The sequence below is a fragment of the Bombus vancouverensis genome, chromosome 16 (assembly GCF_051014615.1).
Source record: "Bombus vancouverensis nearcticus chromosome 16, iyBomVanc1_principal, whole genome shotgun sequence".
In the NCBI taxonomy this organism is placed as follows: Eukaryota; Metazoa; Arthropoda; class Insecta; order Hymenoptera; family Apidae; genus Bombus; species Bombus vancouverensis.
Window position 1 is genome coordinate 6,449,015 of NC_134926.1, and position 23,275 is coordinate 6,472,289.

The 23,275-nt window shown below is 40.4% G+C and overlaps 1 protein-coding gene across 20 annotated transcripts in view; it reads left to right on the forward strand.

Moving 5' to 3' along the window:
• Positions 1 to 23,275, forward strand: part of trol (terribly reduced optic lobes) — a 182,242-nt gene that overhangs the window by 139,915 nt on the left and 19,052 nt on the right. For 6 of the 20 annotated variants that reach the window (XM_076625589.1, XM_076625595.1, XM_076625590.1 and 3 more), the window contains 11 exons: positions 528 to 644; positions 2,446 to 2,559; positions 2,791 to 2,904; positions 5,070 to 5,177; positions 11,179 to 11,295; positions 12,722 to 12,871; positions 14,526 to 14,666; positions 15,187 to 15,297; positions 16,488 to 16,601; positions 21,558 to 21,665; positions 22,194 to 22,331. In XM_076625589.1, the coding sequence (XP_076481704.1) occupies positions 528 to 644; positions 2,446 to 2,559; positions 2,791 to 2,904; positions 5,070 to 5,177; positions 11,179 to 11,295; positions 12,722 to 12,871; positions 14,526 to 14,666; positions 15,187 to 15,297; positions 16,488 to 16,601; positions 21,558 to 21,665; positions 22,194 to 22,331 (1,332 nt within the window). The remainder of the gene's footprint in view (positions 1 to 527; positions 645 to 2,445; positions 2,560 to 2,790; positions 2,905 to 5,069; positions 5,178 to 11,178; positions 11,296 to 12,721; positions 12,872 to 14,525; positions 14,667 to 15,186; positions 15,298 to 16,487; positions 16,602 to 21,557; positions 21,666 to 22,193; positions 22,332 to 23,275) is intronic. The other 14 variants (XM_076625592.1, XM_076625597.1, XM_076625608.1 and 11 more) reach the window with 11 other exon arrangements.

Consider the following 23,275-nt stretch of genomic DNA (forward strand, 5'->3'; position numbering starts at 1 on the left):
CGAATACGTAAAGATTCCTGGCCTAGTCATAAGGCAATGAATTTGCAACCTTTTTGGGGAAATTATGCGATACATGTTATAAAAATATAGTTTGTCTCAGTTTCATGGGCCAATGTGTGTTCAGTAGTGCGCTACATGTATTTGAAATATTTTTTTTTTCTATCGTCGCTATCATAAAACGTGGCATATTCATTTATTTGTTAACTCTATGATATTATACGAAACTCTGTTTTCCCACTTGGGAATGTTTTCAAAATGCGCTTGGTCGCCTACGTGTGGCGCCAGGTTCGCGCAATAATCATCTGCAAATCCTCCTAACCTCAAACTTCAAGCTTATCACGTATCGAAAATCTTCGTTATATGTGTTCTTCGCTGTGTCTCTGTCTATTTGTCTTCGTGAAACTCGCTCTCTGTGCCTTCGTGGAGCTTTTTCTCAACTCGTGTTGTCAACGTCTGTCAACTCGAAGAAGAACATGCGAAAGCAAAAATATAGGAACAGAGAAATGGAACATGTACGATTCTTGCAGCTTGCGGAGAGAACAAATTCGAATGCACCCCAGGCTATTGCGTGGATAAATCGAAACGCTGTGACGGATACCAGGATTGTGGAAATGGGAGGGATGAGGAAAATTGTCAGCACATAAGTACGAAAACTAAGCACTAATCAGTTGAACGAAGTAAAGCGGAATGTCTGGAGACGGGGAGGAAGCTCACTAATCGTCCGTGAAAGCATATGAATGAGAGAGGCGCATACTTTATGAAATGACTGGTTTCACAAGTGACTGACAAATGTACAACCTAACCTATGTTTCAAAATTCGCTTGCCTTTTACGCTAGAACAGAAGAATCTAAATAAATTTATTTCTAATTTAATTTCTTACGAAGTTTTAAATAAATGGGATTCCGATGTGTATCAGACGACACGACAGGCAATAGCGAATTTTAAAGCATGATGGGTCTAAAATAAACAGTGTAAAAGGTATTAATTAGCGAGGGACAGCATTCAAAACATTTTCTACGTCTGAATAAATAAATTTCTCTAAAGGGATGTATACCGGGTGCCCTGTAAAAACCTGAATACGCCTGTGGCAAATAAATCACTTTTAAGACTGGCAAAATTAAGTATACCTGCCAAAAACGAGGAAGAAAGAAATATGGTATAACATCGTTACACGGTTACCCCTTCTACCACGTGGGGTCACGTGGTCGTTTGAACGAAAGCGCGAAATTCAAATCCCGAATACTTCGAACACAATTTTCAAAGAAAAACCTCTATCCAAAGTAAAAGAAGAAAATTGGAAAAGTTAAATACAGAGTGTGTCAATAACTGTGGCATACAAGCAAGATAAATTACGACAGATTTGACTAAAATTACAAAGTCTAGTAAATAAAGTCAGCTTTCTTTAAACTTCTCTAAAAGAAACTTGTAAATTCTCGCGATTCACTAACATTTCCTGATTAAAGAATAGAAAAAGATTTGTTGAAAGGTGTACGGTTGAACGGGACACCCGGTACGTTGAGATAAGCGCGAGGAACGAGCGAGAAAGAAGCGCTAAGTGCGAACTCGGCGCAAGGTTCGATTTCAGGTGAAACGGCTCGTCGCGTGGTTGTTCGGCCGAGTAATCGTCCGAGCCGAAGCATATTACTGGCCTCAATAATGGACGCTTGTTTCTCGAGTAATTAATTGCACGGCTATGAACAGAGCAGTCGTAATCGTTAGTTCTCCTGCCTTCAGAATCTTATATCCCTCCTTTCTTCGCGTTGAGACGAGGCGCAACGGAATAATCCGATTCATTATCATCGTTCCACTGCCTAATTATCCGCTGTGAACAAGCGTCGACCCGATAAATGGACCTTCCTGGCTCCGTTTCATCTCCACTGACCGATCAATCCCCTTTAGAATCAGTTTCGAACCGTTCCAAGTTGTTTGCCGCTAGGTTAGGTCACCCAGCCTCCACTTTTACACTCTTAATCGCTGAATCTTTACATATTTGTTACGGTGCGTGTGTTTGGGAAGGATCGTGTAATTAAAGATGGCTAGATCTTGAGAAAGTTTTATTTCTCTAGAAGTTCTAACCTAAAAATCGATAAAAATAACCTCTCCTATCTTTTTTGCGCGGGAAAGACTTTATAGTATATAGAATATCATTGCGAATGATTTATAAGATTTATATCACGTTTAAAAAATTGTATTGTAATTTTTCAAAAAGATATCCCAACATAGATTCTAATTTGAGAGTAATTTATAACGTCTATGTGACTTCTTTTAGAATTATATTACAATTCTTTTAGGAACGTGTGACCTAACCTAGTTATTGTGATTTCATTTTTAACATTCGTTCTTTGGTTAAAATCCCTACGCGTCGTTGTTCCTTTCAAGTTAAACATTTCTTTTACCATTATGAAACTTTTGTTTATTTTTATTTTCTGTTTCCCGACTCACAGCTCGATGTCGATCAGACGAGTTCGAGTGCTTAGACGGAAATTGCGTGAGCCAGACCTCGAGATGCGACGGAAGATCCGACTGTCGAGATTTATCTGATGAAATCAATTGCACCGGTACCATTATGTTCCTTTGTATTTTATTTTCACTGAACCATGGACGTTCGTCATATTTATTTATTTTATCAAAAATTCGAGGCAAATTATCGTAAAATATAATTCAAGCTTCCACGGTTCAGCTTTATCTTATTTTTTGTTAATTCCACAAAACGCCATTCGCCGGAGATACAACTTCAGTTTCAGCGCGACACAGTGAAATAATCTGAATTTTCCATTTCTCATTCCAAGTGACCACATGCAGCGGAGATCAATTCAGGTGTCTGGATGGAACCTGCATCAGTATCGACAAAAGGTGCAATCAGAACATAGACTGTCGTAATGGAGAGGACGAGAGCCAGTGTGGTGAGTCAACCTATTCTCATCTCTTAACGAAAGAAGAAAAAAAGACAAACTGTTTTAATCATTCCTGAGATACGATAGGAATCTTTGAGAAACATGGATTCCAATGATCTGATGGAATCCTCTGACCGACACAGTCTGGTGTGAACGCTTGCTTTGAAAGGCCAGGTGTTCGAAAGCCACTTGTTAGCTTATTGCAAAAGCAACAAGCAAGCTCGACACAGCGATTCTGATGACCTGCTAATTAATCTGGTTTGACTCGCGTAGCTCGTTGTATTGTGGCGGAGACGCTTTCCAATCTAATTGCACAGATAAGGTGAAACAAAGTCTCCTTTCTTTTTCTTTTATCGAAAAATTCTATTCTACGTATCGTATTGTTATAGGAAAATTTACCTAGAAAGAAATTATGTTATAGTTTGCATTAGTATTTTGTTAGAATCCTCCACGATAAAATGAGCCTTACTTAAATGGGTTTCACCTTCAAGGTCACCCAAGAATTATCAGTCTTCCACGGATTCGTTTGTTCTTTCACTCAAAAATTGACTAGGGCAATATGATCTTTTTAAGTTAGCTGGAAGATACTATTTAGCGCTGAAAAATTGGATCCAAGACACGAACCATCTCGGTGGAGTATATCTATTCCTTTTTTGGACGATGTTCGATTTTTCCCTGCTGGTCAACCTCACACCGGAAGTGGCTTCTTTCCTATTCCCAAGTTTGCAATTTTCCACCATGGCACGCATGGACAGATTTTCACGCTCGAAAATCATCCCCGATCAATCTCATCTCTCCCCTTATTTGTCACGAGCTCGAATCACTTCGCAATTTAATAATCTGCTGATCATCGAAATTTGATAAGCCTCTTCCGAAGAATTGATGAAACGTCGTATATTAATTTTCCTGTAACGAAAATTGTCCTGCAGAATTAGTAGGAAGCATTGAGAGAACGAGTCCAAATGTAGAACATGTTTCATACCGAAAATCATCGACTCCTTGAAATTCGAAGTGATTCGAAATCTCGTAAAACTTCGAGTCTCGTCGATCATGAATCACGAAGTCATTGATCATCCGCCGCTTGGTAATCACGGCAAGAGGATCTAAAATGCTCTCCACGCTCTGTGGCGGTTTCATTGAGGGCTCGGTATCGACGGCACACGGCTGATTTCACTGGATGGAAAGGGAACACATCAAAGGGGACGCTTGAATCGTAAGCCGAAGCCGCGTGTTTTATTTGTGAAGCAGGGGCTGATGAGAAGCCTGCTTGGCTGCGCTTTTAACCCTTTAACTGCGCCATTCACTCGAATATTTCTCCTTCCAAATCACCGTGGGAATAGACATCCTTACTCACAGAGTTATGCTTCAGGAGAAACGGACTGCAATGTCTGATCACTCGTTTCTTCGTGTTAAGTAGATTTTTATTATGAAGAAGAATTATTAATTAAAGTTAAGTCCTTCGTTCCTTCGTGGACTTAGACACAGGTGAGACGTGGACAATTTTCGAGAACCATATTTGAATATTAAATTTCTTATTTTCTCGCCTCTTAATGTACCCACAGCACTAGATCTAACGATTCATTCCTTCACTCGCAAGATATTGTCGTGAGCTTGAACATGAAGGAAAGAGCGAAGTCCGGAAGAGTCTATCAAAGCGTCTGTCGTCCCTTGTAGAATTCATGCACAACTGCACTGCCAAGAGCGGTTATTCCAACCAACAATCAACCCCTAATTCTCTCAGTGTCCCATCTTTAATAGACTCGGACTACCGTAATCGCCCCTCTGCTATATTTCACCGAACATTGTTGCTCACCATCTTGAACGCCAAGGTACGATCAAGAGCAAAAGTGGGTCAAAAGAGTCTGCTAACGAATCTTTCGAAAAATAATTATTCCGATCCACGTCAACACGTAGATTTGCCAGTTTTTACGTCTCCTAGACTCGGAATGTCAAACGATCCCTCTATCATGATTCACCTGTACACCAATACCTGTCTGTCTTCAACATCAAAGAACCGTTGAGAGCAAAAGTACGTCAAAGGATCAGAATGTAAAGAAAGGACTATGAAAAGTCTCTTCTTCTCTAAATTCTTCTCCACCGTTCATTCCCGATATTATTGACCAGTTGCGCGTGGTTAAAGGGTTAAATGTGCATGAGTGTGGTGTGTGGAGCAGGTTGCGGAGAGGCCCAGTTTCGCTGCACGGACGGACGGTGCATCGGTTACGAGTTGCAGTGCAACGGGGTGGAGGAGTGCTCTGATGGCTCTGACGAAAGGGACTGCGGTAATTATGCCATTCACACTACCTACTCGTGTCCCTACACTCGTGTCTACACACACACACACGCTCACATATACACAGACGAACGCGCGCACACACGCACACATACATACAACGATATACTTCGCTCTGGATTTTTAAGCGTCGTGTCTGTCTCCTGGTAGCTCTTTGTCCTATTCAACATTTGGGATCTCGAGCTGCAATTAGACCTTGATGTTTCGTTATCGATCACTGATGATCGTTGATTGAATTTCTGTAGAATGATGAGCAATTGTTTTTAACGATATTGGAACAACGATTCGATCGGATCGTACAGTTTCAGTGGATCAGTTACGTAATTTCAGCAGAGATCTGTGCAAAAAGAGCATTTAGCGCGTTATGAGGATCAGGTTTAGTGGCTTTATCGGTTCGACGAGGCTGAAACTTGAGAGGGAAGAGGAAGAAGAGACTGATCGATCCAATGAAAACAACGTGTTCCTAACGCTGACTCTAATTGTTCTACGGGACCACAATGTTTCGGCTAAGATCGCTTCTACCGTATTTCTTTTCCTTAACACTAGAACTACCGATAGTTAACATGCAGCTATTTCTACCAAAACCAGTCAAAATGACAGGGTCTTTAAAAAATAAGTAATAATGGAATATTTGTATATTTATTGATTTATTACTTTCTTACAGAAGCAATTCCATGTTATGTAGTACATTTTTGGTATTATTAATCCATCTGGGACCGTGATACCTAAACGAGGGATTGGGACTCTTTTACACTTTGACAAGCATCAGTCATTTTGATTGCTATTGATATAAGTAGCCTTGATACAAAATTACTTTCAGTTTGAATACATAAAAAACAAAATAAAATTCGTTATATTATTCTTTTAAGACTAATAACATGAATTAGGAATTTTAAAATAAAATTGTAAAACCGGTCAATTTGACTGGTGTGCTAATTCTAGTGTTAATCTAATCTCTGTGTATCTCAATTGTTAGAAATTGCAGAGGGTAGACGTACAATTGGCGAATTAGGAATATCTCGTAGATGCTTGTCTCAGATTTTTTTAAAAACAACAAAAAAAAAAAATTAAAAATAAAAAGAGAAAGATAAGAAAGTCCCTATCTCTTCAGTAGTAATCCTCACTTTTACATGGCCAAGTAGTATCGTGCTACTTCGATAATTTTTTGTAATACATAAATTTAATCGTACAGCTGTTCCTTGAGGGAGACACGCGTGGAATAGAGTCCCCAAGTCGGCTTTGAAACGTGAAAATGGACTTTCTGAATAATGCAGACACCTGTTGCTCTGGCATAGCTAGAGATATTTAAAATTGAAACCACACCATCCTAATTTCGTGGTATCCCCTCTGTTTAATCCTCATCGCGGTTTTATTAATCGTCCATGCAATTCGGCTATTTCTGTGAAACGACCCTGTGAAATTTATGACATCTGTTATCCACATCTGTTAAGCTCTGGTCGTTGACGAAATATTTTTCTTTCGTCTCACCTCGAGGGCGATTTTCGAGAAAAATTCACGAGTCAATCGTTTGCTCCTTAACGAGCAAAGTGAACTATTTAGCCCGCTGTCTTGGTCCAGTCTTTTTCTTCTTCCTCTTTCTCTCGTTGATGTCTCGATCGAGGTGGAAGCTTAGGATTTTCTCCGCCTCGATTCTCCTCTCTCGTTCGCCTCTTTCTCCGGAAAGGCAAATCCTTCATGTTCCGTCACTATGATCGTCGTCACAGAAAAGGCCAAGTGGAGGAATTTATACAACGACAAGCATACGTTCCGCAAGTATCTGGAAACAGTGAGAATGCTGAACTGGAATCACGTTGGTGACCTGAAGCAGCAGACTTTGACAAATCCAAAGAAACACCCGAAGAACGACTCTACCATCGATCCATCCTCGAATGAACTACCTGATAAAAATTCGAGTCCACAGAATATTTGGAGGTCCGTGCCAAGGCATTCGAATTCCTTACCAAGAATAGCCATCGAGATAAGCGATCCGTGCTCGATGAAAATAGTCAAGAAAAAAACGAATCCAGGGAACATTTGGAGGTCCAAGTCGAGGAACTTGAATCCCTTGCCACGAATAGGTTTCAAAATAATTGACACGCCCGATAGGAAGAGCTCGAGGTCTGCCAAAATGATGATACGTTCCTTGTACTACGAGAGATATCCTACTGATAATGAGGCGAAGAAGCCGAAAAAGAACAGGAAGAAGAACCACCGAAAGTCTGGTGTTGAGAACGCAACGTCTAGCGAAGTGTCAGTTCTGACGGATTCCACAAATTCCACGACTGTGGTCAACGATGGAAAGGTGCGTGCGAAGAAGAAGAAGTCTAGGAAGGGTAGGAAGAAAGGGCAGAAGGGTAGATTCAGACACATGTCCGTATTTGCTGGCACCAAATACCCAACAGACTCGACAACACCGGAGACTGTTAGCTCGACCGTCGCCGATGATCCAAGTTCAATGAAAAATGAAATACTTTCTAATAAGATTCGAGAAGAGATGGAGGAAGAAAGTACTTTGAAAAGCGTGGAGGAAACTACGGTATCAAAATTGGAAGATTTTTCGATTGGGCCGGAGATTAATCTTTCGACGAAGGAAGAAGATGAAGTAACGGTGAAAGGCGAGGTGAACGGGACAACGGATAGTGTGTTTGTTTCGATGAAGGACGAATTTCTTATTCTTACAGAATCGAGTGAAAAATTATTTGTTTCCGAAGATGGGAGTCTGGAAGAAGCCGTGGCAACCACGTCGACGAGTACAGAACAGATCAACTCCACTGACTTTTCAGAAACTACAAATTGGAATTGGTACTCTGAAGAAGATTTAGACAAGAAGTTGAACTTCACCGGGGAAGAAGACGCGATGAGATTGGACTCGGGGGAAAGAAATACTTCCGATATATCTGGGACTAAATATTCGTTGGAGGAAAAGCTGGATTGGAGCCCGAAGACGACATTCGTGGAAGAGACCACAGTGCCGGATTCAGAAAATTCTTCCTGGATTACGGAAAAGTACAGGACATCGACTGTCCTAAGTTCGGAAGAAATTTTAATTGCCGACGGATCTAATCAGGATTCTACGGAGACATCAGATAGCAGAAAAGATAGCGAAGAGACGACGTATTATGACGGGAACTTGGAAGAGAAGGGATCATCGTCGGTATCGTCGACAGCCTCTACGACTGCAGACGAGGATTACAGTTATAATGTATCCGCAAACGTGGAGACACTGTTATTCGAATCTAATTTGAACAATTCCAAGATCCTGATAGATCTACTTAGTAAGGACAGGTTAGCTGATAAAATTCTTCCCAATTCTATCGACCAAACCTTGGAAGCGAAGATATACAATTGTACCTCGAAGTGTGTGGATTTCTATAGACAGAGAGTGTACGAGTTGGAGGAGAAGTTGCGACAAGCAGGTATCGAGAAGTCTCTGACAAGCGAGAATAAGATCGATTCCGGACTAATCGAGGATACCACACTTTCCAAGCCTGAAGATGACAGTAATTCTTCGGATTCTTTTCAGGACTTCTCGGAATTCTCAGAGGTGTTCAACCATAGTTTAACTATAAAACCAATTGATTCTAAATATTCAGACGCCACAGAATCACTGACGTTGGTGGAGACCGTGACAGAACTGAGCAGGAACAACATCAGCAAAGAGTCGAAGGAAATCGTTGACCAAGAGGAAGGGCAAGATCAACACAGTAAAACATACTCCAGAATAGACGACGTTACGGTTTCTACGAGTTTCCCAGCCACGAAGAGCTCCTCTTCCTCGGCTAGAAAAAAGTGCAAGAAGGATGAAAAGACGGGCACAAAGATCAGAGCTGACCAGGACGTGGAGGACGATTGCGAGGAGGATACCACGGAAAGACAGAGCACTACGAATTCCGACTTCATCTCCAAAGAGACTAGCACGACCGCGAACTGCGACCCGGATCAGTTCGTTTGCAGCGATGGCACGTGTATCGCGGCAGACAAATGGTGTGATGGATATTCAGACTGTCCAGATTATGGCGACGAGTTTGACTGTAACGGCAATACCAATGGAGATTATGAGAATGGAGTGCACGAGACCGAAGAAAATTCCGCATGTCCTATGTGGAAATTTGCCTGCGACGGGACCTGCATCGACAATATCTTCGTCTGCAATAGCGTAAAGGATTGTGAGGATGGATTAGACGAAGCTGACTGTGGGATGGAAGGTAGCAACCAGTCCATCTATCCTTCTTCCGTTCTGTTCTTTCACTTCTTGGCATCTTCGAATGTTCTTCAGTGAAACCTTGCCAGCAACGAAGGTCTGAAAAGTGGGGCTCTGAATTGGTGGGATCTATCGCTGTACAAAGTGGTGGCTTGGAAATCTGGCCCAGAAATTCTGACGAAGAAGATATTTGTATGTTCGTGTTGGAACTTAATTTGTGGCGTCCATCCCTGCTGTACAAAGGCCTTTGTATTGAATGTCCTCTGAGGAATTCTGTTCCTTGCACAGGCTAAGTCACCATGGCTCTTCCTTTGCATTCAAGTTTCTCGATTACCTGAAAAGATAGATCTTAAGGTAGGCCACAAAGTGGTAATTACATATCTCGCTCAAACCCCAGTGATTCTCTTAAATTCGATACCCGTAAAACATAAATTTAGTTGAAACTTTTCTTACTGATAGACTTTTGTTGCTGTAGTAAAGGCTACTGCTTCCTTATTAATAAAGAAGGGATTGTTTCGTGAGAATTACAGCTAGCACCCCATAACTTCATGGAATCTAAACGAATTACCACCGTATTATGGTTATTTGAAAAAGTAGGCCTCTGAGTAGGCCACAGCTGTACAAATAAGGTCAATAAGATAGGGATAAAGCAAACGGTGAATGCAAAGGAAGTCGAGACAGCTTACATCTCTGGATATAACAAACATCTTTCATCGGTCTTGCGGACTGCACACTGCAATTCGCAGTCAGTTTATTTGCTCTGAGGTTCAACGAGTAAACCAAAGTGTTTAATCTGTTTGGAGTCCAAACAACGTTGTTCCCGATTCTTCTATTGGTCGTCGATGTTCTCAGTTAATGTTACGCAGACACGAGAGACAAATTACACGTCCAGACGCACACACTGTACATAGAACCCATGGAAAATATCCTAATCGCCTTCGAGAGGCTTCGTTCAGATTGCTTTAAGTGTTAGCCAGCTTCGAAGGAATCCTCTGTAAAAAGATACCCCGCGGTCGAGGAGTCGTGTGCTCTGTCAGGCTGCAGATACTGTGCCAATAAACATCATGTACTGTGGCTGTATTGTTCATCCTGCTGCGCTATGATGAATTGATGGAATAACTTTTTCTCAGCCGGAGAATTATGAAAAAAGATGTCTATGAAAAAATTTAGATTGCAGCAGGATTTAACTCTAGAACTAGCAGATTTTAGTCGACATAATTTTTCATAGAAATTTTACGGATTCATAGCGGTGGAATTTTATACATTTTTGCAGAATCGGATTGCAAAGAATTGTTCACTTTTTATTACAAACGGTAACATGTTTCTAACGTTGAGGAACCTCGATGCAACAACGTGCCAGATAGAAAGTTCCAAATATGAAAGACTGATATTCCTTTGAAAACAGAAAAGTCCCAAAACCTGTACAAAGGTATTATATCAATTGTTATTCAAAAATCAGACGAAACAATGGCAATGCAGGATTAACTTGGCAGCCACGAGGCAATATCGCAGGCTGACAGCTGCCCATATATAAATACCATTCACCATAACAGATGCTTTCAGTGTATCAAGCCCAGTTGATCCCGCTTTAAATGTCTCCACACGTGTGTTGTCCACGTGGATCTCATAGCTTGTACATATATTTATATTTAATATATAACCAATGTAACATGGCCACCTCGACTCGAGCTTTTCCACGACTTTGAGGAGCAATAATCCTGAGGAGGGAGCTCGAGGCGACGGGTTTGACGAAACCAGGCTGTCTGTTTTTGCCGGTGGCGCCCTGTAGATTTGGCCCCGTGCCCTTCTATGGACTTCACCTGCAACGACGGCTCTTGCATATCGAAGAGCGCTGTTTGCGATGGATTCGACAACTGCCCCCGGGCAGAAGACGAGCTTCACTGCGGTATATAAACACTTACCTATCATCTGGGAACATTCAATATTGGAGACTCCATAGAAGTGCCATTTCTTCCTTTGTTTCCTTTTTTTTCTTTCTTTTTATAAATTACTGTTTTCAGAAAGAAATAGATATTTAGTTAATTGTTTGAGCCGGAGAAAGTGGACGTGGAGTTTCTGGTGTTGGTGGTCTCCGCTTCTGCTTGCCAAGTAATCTCAATCCTTGACGATACTTACGAAGCGTGTCATGTGCTGGGTGGTGGAAGCTTTGATGTTCCTTTGATTCGTATTACTCGAAAGAGTTCGGTGGCAAAGAATATCTTTGCAATATTATTGACATAAACTGAGCAATTTCAATTCCAATTATTTCTAACACGCGCACGTTTAACTTATTATTTTATTGTGAAAATTTCGTTTATTATATTGCCATTATCGAAGTGAGTCTATTGGTACCGGTGGCTTGGAATAACTGAAATAAAAATGAACGCAGCATAGTGAATAAAACAATGAGAGTATAGCAATATAGTAAATAGAATTCAGTACTTTAATGTGGCTATCTTCGGATGAAAAATCAGTTGCTGGTCAACCGAAATTGTTAAGAAAGGAAAAGAATGTGAAAGGAAAAACGTCAAAGCTTTTGTTACCCGCCGTGCCTACATTTGTACATTGGTAGTTTCAAAGTTTTAACCCTCACCTCTCTAGACCATTAATTGTACATAGATTCACGCGTCCCGAGTCCCCAGAAAGTTTAGAGGAATTTCCTTAATCCAATTTGAAACGCTAGAATGAGAGGGTCGATCGTCCCTCTCCCGTATTGTTCAAAGCAATAGCTTTTGTATCGTTGTTCGTCGAACGCTTTCGTTGTTCGTGGACGAGCTTCGAGCTTTTCGTGATGTCATAACAGAATCGAAACCCTACAGGTGATCCCCCCTCTTCAACGCGCAACGTTTATCCTCTATCAGGGGGACAAGGTAACTAGACATTGAAGAAGAGGTATAAAATAACAGCCCAATATAATAAACTATAAAGAAACCTGTATAACTTTCTAAGCGGAAATCTATTTTTATTTATTACGATTTATAAACAAATTATAATTTTTGAAACATTTAAATTTCAAGTATTTTGAGTTATCGACCGAATAACGTAGACGTCGAAGAAGAAATATAAATCAACATCCTAATATATAGTGATTTCTTAACTTTCATGAAACTGTGGTTTTTAGAAAATTCCAATCTCGATCATTTTCCAAAGATGGAACAGACGAGATCCAGTGTTAAAGGCAAAAAAATTCTTCTTCAATGGACGGACGATCGAGTCCCCCTGAACAAAAAACCATCCCCTGTTCAGCAGCATTGTCAACGTATCTGTATATATAAATGTGTGTTCTCTGCTCCCGTGTATTCCTGCTGCGACACAAACGACCACACAAACAGAACGGGAATGCACACCCACCCAGTTCAAATGCGTCACCGGGAACAAGTGCATCGAGGGTGTCTACAGGTGCGACGGCCACCCGGATTGTCCGGATCAGAGCGACGAAGATTGCGCTAACGAAACCATTACACACGCCACTCCACCTATCAGTACGCTGTTTTCACCCTCTTCATCTTTTTTTTCATTCTCTTTGCACGAAATTCCTTGTTCAATGGCGCGATAAACGAACGTGAATTAATCTTGTTACATCATCGGAAATATGCAAGAGAAGATACCTAAAAGATATCGACAGAATGAAGTATAGAGTTTGAACGCGTTTGCAACATTGATTTGGGAATTTTGAGCAACGACATTTGGACAATTTAAGTTTTTGTCGTTGTTGGGAGGAACATTCCGCTTCGCTTGGATCAATTTTGAGAAATTTGAGCGAGCATCCGTTTGAATCCGTATAAGTTTGATAAAGTTTGACACGGTTTGAAGAAGTTTGAGAAACTGGTAAAAGAAGTTCCAGGCTTCGTAATTTCTTTATTGTAGCGCAAACACGCAGGAATATATATGCGTGTGTACTATAGAAATGTAAAATCTCTTTCCAATATCCCATTTGCAAAACACCTAATTTCCGTTGATCTTTTAATCTGTAAAGCGAAGATCGTCCGAAATTGTAGGATAAATATTCTATGCCTGAGAATTTCAACAAAAATTATAGTAATCTGCGGATCGTTCCTTCCAACCAGGCACAACAGTGAAAGTTACGATACATTTTCGCTTGAATACCATCTGCATTCGATTATATTCGACTCCTCTTCCTCCATCCTGTGTCTGACTACACCTCAAAGAAACGTGTTTACGAATACACTGTGGGGGCCTTCCTCTTAATGTAGGTAAAAATCTGGCTGGGTAGACGCGTATTTCTCGTTTGCTTAGCACTTGACAACGAGGATGACGATGCTGGTCAGCCGTGGTCTCACCGCTAATTAATTCATTAGCTTGATATAAGCAAGAGTGAAACTGGCTAAGAAGCCGCCTTTATTTCCAGGTTTATTTCTCTCTAGCTCTTCAACCGTATCTTGTCTCAAAGATCAGTATCCCGTATAGCAAGAGACCGGAACTGTAAAAAATAATTAAAAATAATTAGCTATCGCGACTTACAAGAACGTAAAATTATATTGAATATTCCAATTTCTCTCGACGAACTTTGTCTGGTCGTTGTATGAATATAAATTGGAGAAAAACCTATATAGGATTTTTATATGGAAAGGGGAGAATTTCATGTAAATATAAGTCGTTGGAAGCTTTGTTAACAAGTTCTAACAAAAATATACTTTCCTTAAGAAGAAAGATTAACACACTTAATTTTGAATCGCCATGGGTTTTTTTTTATCAACAGCAACGATAAAAGTCTCAAATTGACTGTGAACCTATTTTTGGCTCACTACTATTGCCATTTGTTTTATCTTTTCAATAACTTCTGAATAAATCTTCAAAGTTACTTGTCTATATACATATATAGAATACTTTGGCAAAATTTGGCTAGGAAAAACTGGAAGATTATAATTTCTTATCCTCTGACAAATATAAATATAAAAATAAATATAAGTTCCATTTGATCCCCTTTATTATATGGGACAATTGTTCCCAACTCTATCCAGATTAAGCTAATGTGTACAAAGCTTTGGTGAGAAGTGATCTTGACCGCTCTAGCATCGTTTTCCTCGACATGGAGGTACTTTTTTACGTTTGTATATAGCAGAAGGCTTGTGTTCGAGTAGCTGGCAATGTGCTTGTTTGTATATGTACGTTCAGGCCATGTATGGACAACTGAGCGCCCGAGGGAATGCGATCCGAGCAAGGAAATGCGTTGCAAAGACGGACAATGCATTCTGCTTCGACGCAAATGCGACAATATCTTCGACTGCCTCGATGGTAGTGACGAGCATGACTGTGGTAAGCTTCCTCTGCACCCAGTTAGGTCATTCGAATGGTCTTTGCATTTTCAATGTCTCCCGATAATCTTTCTCATCGAATAGAGTACCTTTGATAACCAGCTCGATCTTAAATTTGAAGAAAGACAGATTCTATATCGGTAGAAATTATTTTCTCAATTTAAGTAAACTGATGATTTCGTGGTTGATAGTTAACCTGCTTATTTTATGGAAATTGTACTCTGATATTTGTGCATCTTTGAATTTCCTATATACGTGCACAGTTAGTCACGTCAGAGTAATAAATAATTCAAGAATCACTTGTTATTCCTTGATTCTTTTATGAGAAATACAAGATTTCGAGTGACCCTTACCTCGGACAAGATCCATTTTGCCCGCCTTAGCTGGTCATGACTGAGCCATTATGAGTGGTCACTAGAAGTGATCACCCTAGTGATTATGTCAATGGCGCTGCAATTCCCCAACCATCCCATTGTTGAAGCTTCTTTAGAGCTTGTTGTTGAGCTGTTACTTGTGTCAAGGGGTCTGCACACCTGCCGAGTGGAAATGTGCCAGTGGTGAATGCATAGCTGAAATCGAGAGGTGCGACAATGTAACCCACTGTGCTGACGGATCTGACGAGATTGGATGCGGTAACTATGGATCATTGCTACCAATACATGACGAAAAATGTCCTGGCCACCTGGTCTTCTTCCTTTGCGTGATTGTCCAATAGAAAATTACCTTTCGGGGGCCATGTTCAACACAACATAAATTTACTAACCTCAATGGCACATTTCATGGCATTTGTAACTAAAACCATTTATCCTGCATTAATCCTCCTCTATTCTCTGATTCGTCGTCTTTAAAGGAGGCAACATCTTTTGGTCGTTCTTTAACTAACGTCGCATTCCCTCGATGCAAAAGATATATTGGCATTATATAAAGTCAGCCTTACGCTGTACTTTCAGCGACACGGATGCATGTAAAAGTTTTGGTCAATTATTACGTAGACTGTGAGTCTTAAATCGGACATTTAAATGCATGTTTCTGCATGAGAATGGGTATACGATCTCCGAGCATGTATAACACTTCATTGGCTCATTGGAGCCAGTTTTTATTGCCTGAAACGTATGCTGGTCAATTTGTAACCCATTCGTTGTTTATCAAATCTCGATTCATATCATTTCATGCCTGAAACTCGATTCTTTACAATCGTCTGACATATTATAGAATATGTGGGGTCATAACCTCTGAAACGTTTCTTGATTCTGGACTTAAAATTCTTTATCTTATCTAAGGTAGCGTCTTTGAAACTACTTGTATGTGTCATAAAATTGGGTCAGGGTTCGAAAATGGAATTTAAGATCTCTATCTTTCTTCTATACACTATAATCAGGTTCGAAAGATCTAAGATTAACATGTAATAATTATGCAACTATATGTACTGTATGTATTTCTGTACAACGAAAGGGTTAGAGAACCGAGTATGCTCCTCGGGATTTTATTGGAGATATACGTGAGTACTTTTTCCATTCCTGAACCAACGGACCAACGTGTACGCAAAGGACGTCGAAGAGATAGGTGGTGACGGAGTCCTATACCTCTTTCAAAAATGTTTACACGTAATACCACAAAACATTACTGTTGTTGCTTATAATTAAGTTTTAATTAAATGTGGTTTGCTAAAAAGAGAAGGAGGTAATAGTTACCAATAGATGGTAATTAAAAGAGGGTATATGAACTCCGTCGGTAAGGTCATTTTTCTCTTATGAATTGCGCGCCATTGCACGAGACGCTCTAATGGAAGATCACCTGACCGTTTTTTTGGGCATCGTTATAGTAAGCGAATGTCCGGTTGGAATGTTTCGATGCAACGACGGATTGTGCCTGGACAGTAAGAGACGTTGCGATGGTCGACAGCATTGTAAGGACGGCTCGGACGAAATCAACTGCCGTACGGTCGTCATTTTTCTTTATTTATTTTTCTCTCTCTCTCTTTCTCTCTCTGTCTATTTGCCTGTCGATCAAGGCCGATTTGCACTGCAGGCTGCAGTATCGATGGAGAATCGATCTCGTGATCGACGGTCGATACGGGAGAACTTATGGGAATCCCCTGAATAAATTCATCTGCCAATAGTTCTCATTTTAACGATAAAAATAGAAACTTAACTAAGAACAGAACTTCGATTAATCCATCAATCGATTCGTTCTTCTACGTTTTGGACAATAAAGACGAAACGAGAAGAAGATTCTTTGTCTTCATTGCTTAGAGTTAAATGATGAACACAGAGGGATTTTTCTTAGTCTAGTTTATTTGTTTGGATGTTGAGAACCACTGGCATGACCCACCTGCGCCCTATTTTTCATAATGCGAGAAGCATAGTTTGTGCAGAGAAACACCCCTCCTTTTTTTTTGCAACCGCGCTCCCTCGTTTTTTGCCAATTTATATTTAGGCAATGGAGTACCGTCGCGCGATGGTATCAGAAAAACGAGAACGAGTTTTAATTCAGAAAAAACAGCGTGTGGCAGGATTCCTCTGCGCAGAGAGCTGCAATTAAACAATCACGTCAGAGCCCATCGATCGCGGTGTCCAGCCTGTAATGCAAATCAACCGACCTCTGGACCCGGTTTCTCTATTTTCATTCTCTCGTCTCTTTCTTTGTCTTTTCAATCTCCCCGCCTTTCGGAGCTAAATCTACGAAATCGCATCTTGATAAATTATTCCGCGGTTGGATCTCGACATTTTCCCGGGACGCCTCGCATGAAGAATTATTGCTGAGGAAAAAATGGAAGCTTTTCTTTAACACGTTTCTCTAACGCTCATCGTTTCTTCGTTTTCAGCTATACCCCGTCCTGCACACTGTCAAATTTGCAGAGGTCTCCCACCTCGATATCCACGTACGCAGGACAATTCCCTGTAAAAAATTTTGGACTTTTACCAGCTTAAAGTTTATTTTAATTGATATCGCAATTTGAAATTTTTGGGTTAAGCTGTGCTGTCTTATAAGCAAAGTACAAGATTTAACGAAGTACACATAATGTTATGAAAAAATATTTAAAATAGCATAGTGCTTTCTATAATGCTTAATAGTCAAAGCAATTTTCTATCAAGGTTCTACTTTTTTAACTACCTTCTTAGAAATATGAAAATAACGTGAAAATTCGCAGTTTACTTATATCACAGACTACGTATTTCAACTTTAGAAATCAAATGACACGCAGAGTGAAAACTAAAATTAAAATTATTATAATTTTTTCAAAAGTCGAACGATACACGCAATTCCTTCAGAACACAGCTTACACCTAAGAAGCTCGAATTGTAACAAACTCCCTTGTGTCTTCCTCGAGACTATCCGAAGAGAATTATAGATAAACGAAGTAGAAAGAGATCAAGGAACGATTCCAAGGAAATAAATCGAAGTGAGAGTGCCGGTTTATCTGATGGATGCTCGAGGAAACAAGACGAAGCGTGAAAAACGAGAAGAAGCCATCGAATAGAAATCGATGCGTACGGGGAATCGCGGGGAGAGCCCTCCACCTTTTGCCTGGTCGCGCGTCGGTCTTCAAGGCGGCAATTAAGAAGCTGTAACTAATGCCAGCTCGCTCTTGTCTGGCCGTGCAGAACCGTTAATCTCGTTTCCGCGTTCCTATCGACCGTGTTTCGAGTCGGACGTTGACTGCCGCCTCGGCTTGAATCGCGACGCCGCGACCAGGGGGCCTCGTCATCGAGGATGAGACTGTCCATTGGGGCTATGGAATCTACGAATTGCCCTCTGAATAGAGATATATCAATGCTGGAAGCTTTTCACATTCAAAGATAAATAACGATTAACGACGGATCTAAGAGACTTACGATTGAGTTTTGTGATAAAAAGTTAGGTTATGTAGGTTGTTAGCAGTGGTGGGTTTTGGTTTTCATGTAGGGCGATTCTTTGGGCAAAAATGAGAAGAAAAGATGCAGTGGAGGTTCCTCGTAAGAAACTTCGTTTTGAGGGAAATTGAACTTGAAAGGCGTTGCGCTCTACGGTACTCCAGTGGTTCTCTTTCCGTTTTTTCCATAATACGATCTTTGCTGATGTAACGTAATTAAACTTTCTAGTCCTTTAGCAATTAATTCTTCCCGTTGGCAACCAAATCTTGAGATGTATCTGTTCCATTAAATAATATTCATACGCTTGATTGAGGATACGTAAAAAGAGTGATTAGTTTCGAATAAAAAATTGTAAGTACGTATTATTGCAGAATCAAATGAGTAGATTGTAACGGTGGAAGACTGTGTGGTAAATTATCTCCGGTATATTGAAATGTATCCAGGTTAAGAACCACTGGAGTCAGCTACGCTAAAAACACGTACTCGCGACCGACTTTCAAGTCGTTTTTCTTGAAAACAGAAACTCGGGCGAAAAAAATGCATCGTACATTTTTGACTCGTTTTTCCATGAACAATCGCCCCGTTAACTCACCCTGCATATTATTTCACATTCTATATGAAAAAGGCCCTTAAATGGATCCCACAGGAAGCCATTCCAATCTTTAACGTCAGAATGATATTTTTTAAGCAGAAATCGTTGGTTCTCCTGTTAAAAGTGAAACAGTTATTATTCCATCTTTTTCCCTTATAATATTCATTAGAACTTTTGAATGTATCTATGTGAGAATAATATGAAAAATTTCATTTCATGTAATTTAGCTCTCTCTCACTGTATGAGCACGTGCCCTTCTGTAGTCTCGTGTAATTAACAATTACGGTATCTTTGTATGTTTCAGCTCTACACCCACCCCCACCCACCCCCTTAAATCTCGTTCTAATACACCGACCTATTCTAATTGATACTATGGAAATGCAATTGGACGCTCTTATGCAAACAATTCTCTATCCTGTTGCTCGAATTTTCTCTCTGTCTCTCACTTTCTTTCCATTCTTGCCACTCTCTCTCTCTCTCTCTTTTTTTCTTTTTCACACACTGGTTGTTTTATTTTTTGGTCTTCTCTTTCAGCACAGGTTGCCTGACCTTGATATGTACATACCTCTTCCACTCTCTGATTGTATATACATATACATATATATATATATTTATATTCACATTTATCTATATATATATCTTTCTTCCATTCTGATCTATATTAGATTATAAGAGTCTTGCACAGCGCACGTACACAGGATCCTAGGATTCGACAAGTCGCCAAACCGGATGAGACTTTCATATTTCTGTACACACTGGTGTCGAGGAAAAGTTTAACAGCGAAATATTCTTCGTTTCAGCGGAATTTTCTACAATTTAATAATTTTCTACGATTAAGTCTCTATAATTTTCAGTTCCTTGGCAACGTAGAATGAGTTAGAAGGAAACTTTTGATCGATCCCAGTGTATGTGCCCCTTTCTATCTATTTCTCTGTATCTCTCTCTCTCTCTCTCTCTCTCTCTTTCTCTCTCTCTCTGTCTCTGTCTCTTACTTACTATATGGTACACCATAGCCTTAGATTTATGAGGCATCGCCTTTTGCCTAGATCTTTCTGTTTGATAACGTTTAAACGTTCCTGTAGCTTTTGGAAAGTACGTTACACACTCTGGCTCCCTAGGGAGAACGTAGTTCACGGAGTTATCGTGCTGCATAGTAGAATTTTCCTACTTACCACTCTTCCAATACACGCACATCCCACGGAGTAACAATGGAAACTAGTCTTTGGTCCCGTTTACCAGTTACCAGAATCGATTCTGGCATGATTAATCGCGAAATTGACAGCATCGATAAGAGTAACAAACTACTGATATCCTCATCCGTTGAAATCACTAAGATACGTCGTTCGACTTTGAATCAGCGAACTTGATTTCTATGAAATTATTAGATTGCCGCGCACCAAATATTCTTTCTCCAGAGTTTCGCTTTAATAGATCAGAATCATCCATTAAATTTTGACAGTATTATCAATTCTATAGCTGCGCGAATAAAGGACAAATTTACTGTGAATCGAGTATTTCGTGTTGAGAAGATTATGAAGAGATTATGAGAATTTCATTATCGGTTTTGATACAGTAAGTATCGGAAATTTGGAAAAGTGACGTGAAAACTGCTGAGAGCAGGAAGACATCTTCCTGTTTCACTCTGGAGAATTTCAATTTCTGAATGCGTAAATTATCTTACGAGGATACTTCGTTCCAGGAATTGCTCGATCCTAAAACTGACAGTAATTATAAATCTACAAGAATTAATTGGAAATTAATTAATCGCTAGAAAAGTAGATTGACGTGGAAATAATTTTCGTTTGGGTTTACCAATCAAACATATTAATTAAATTCCCTCCTTCAGTCTTCAACAAACTGTGATATCACATAATGGATGCGAGACCCGATCTGACCTAAGAAAAGAGCAAAGAGAAAGGAAGAAACAGCAAATGTAAAGTTCCATTGGTACTCCAACCGATTCTACAAATTACTATCTGTAAACGCGGACGGTCAACGCGATCACGACACCATAGAGAGTTCCGCTATGGGGATCAGTGTACATGTGCGCTCCTTAAAACGTCGCATGACAGCCGGCAGTTTGCACGCTGTTTGTTTGACGGTTTTATCTTTGTTGGTATCTCGACTAGGACAGTCTATCGATCGGTTAATTACCATGGGCCGCTTATTCGACCATACTTTCTCATGGAATTCTGCCACTGGACCGTGGAGAATCGATCGGAACCTGTCTATGTACATTTTTGCTCTGTTCCAACTGTCCAGTCGAGTTTCTCTTTCTTCCAATTGCTTGGGATAATGTATATGGCATTATGGGGGTCTTTATGGTTCTAGGAAAGCGAGCATACTGTCTACTTCTTTTCTTTTCTCATATATTTTTTCACAGTTTCTTTTGAATATTTCTTGAAAAATTACCCTTTCCCTCGTTAACTGTCGCCTGTCTTTTCAGAGTGCCCCAACGGTGAGCGACCCTGCGACAACGGTGTGTGCATCAACAAGAACTTCTTCTGCGATAACAACATCGATTGCCACGATGGTAGCGACGAGCGCGACTGCAGTAAGGATTTCAGACCATTTCAAAGCCTTTTTCCCATGTTCCAAGTACCGTAGAGATCCTGCCTCCCTCTCTGAACCCTAAGGACTTTGCGAGAGAACTCTGTCGAACTCCACGAAACCTTAAAGAATTCCAGAAATTGTAATACAGCTGGTTCCTAGTAACGAGTTCTATAGAGACATTATTATACGCTAATCCAGTCCTAAATAGTTCAAAGAATTTAGCTTCTCTTGGAACATCAGTTTCAGCTAATCGTCAAACTCAAATGGAGATCGTAACCTTCTCCTTATCCAAGCTCCAAACTAATGTTTGCTGAAGCTGATAAAGCCTCGAAACAGTCTGGAAGTTGACGAATCCTTGATCCGTAGTAACCCGGTGCTGAAAACCTCAAAGAGACCTTGACTGCAGAATTCCAGAATACTCGACGCTTCTATCCCAACTAAATGAAATAAACATAACTTCCTGACTCGTAGATAAGTATCCATAGCGATCCACGAGAAGTAATAACGATAAAAATGTTCCAAATTGCAGACAACGTGGTGACACCACCAGCAGAATGTCGTGCTGACGAGTTCACGTGTCGCGATGGAACGTGTATTCCGCAATCCGCCGTCTGCGATCGACGCCCAGATTGCCCTCACGAAGACGACGAGGCGAACTGTCATAAAGGTAGGTGCACAAGATGTCTGTAAGACAGCTTAGGACGCTGAAGGGAAGGAACTAGGCAGGAACACGTGTGCACCGGCTGAAACGTGTCCTAGACGTCGCATAGGGAGACGTAGTCTGACCCAAAGTGGGTGGAAAAGGCTGCAGGGACCAGCTAAGACCTACACTGACCCGTTTGAACATCCTCGAAACTGACTCGTTCCTTGAGAAACATATTGACAGATTTGAGACTTTAATTCGTTTCTCTGATCAAAGTTCATTTGCGTCTTACGTAATAATTTAACGATTAATATTAATCAATTGATGGGATAGAAAATATAAATTGTGAACTTCTTTTTTGTAGGTCTATAATTCTTTGTTTCAAAGATAATCGGATGGCTTGGAATTTGTAAATGGTAACTTGATTTGCAAAATTGCGCCAGCAATATTAGTTCAAGTATGCAAAAGAGTGCTGTAGTATTTCTGGAAAATGGTTGGAGGAACTTAAATACTTTAATCTGTTCAAGGAGAACTTCTGTTGCAAGAACAAATTACATCTTACAATCAGAAACACGTTTCTTAAGGTCCGGTTGAGTCTGTCGAGGATTTCTGATGTCTGACCGTGTCGTGGCCGTTTCCACTGTCTGTACATAAGCTCTATTCGGTTCTGCACACTTGATCCAGTAGATCACGCAACGCACCAGGTGCACACGCAGTATTTGGCCGTGACACCGTGTCCACCGCCTGCTAGAGGCAACCAATTGTGCCGCACCGAGTTTGTACGTGCACTAATTCAGTCGCAAGTGGCCCAAATTGTACAGCAGACTGACAGGAAATCAAACACCCAGCTGAACCAAATTATAGCAAACTAAATTTCACTATCTGTAGTATTAACTGGTGTAATCGTAAAGGATCTACTGTCAGTTTGTGGTGCCCTATAAATCACACGCAAAATATCGCAAATAGTT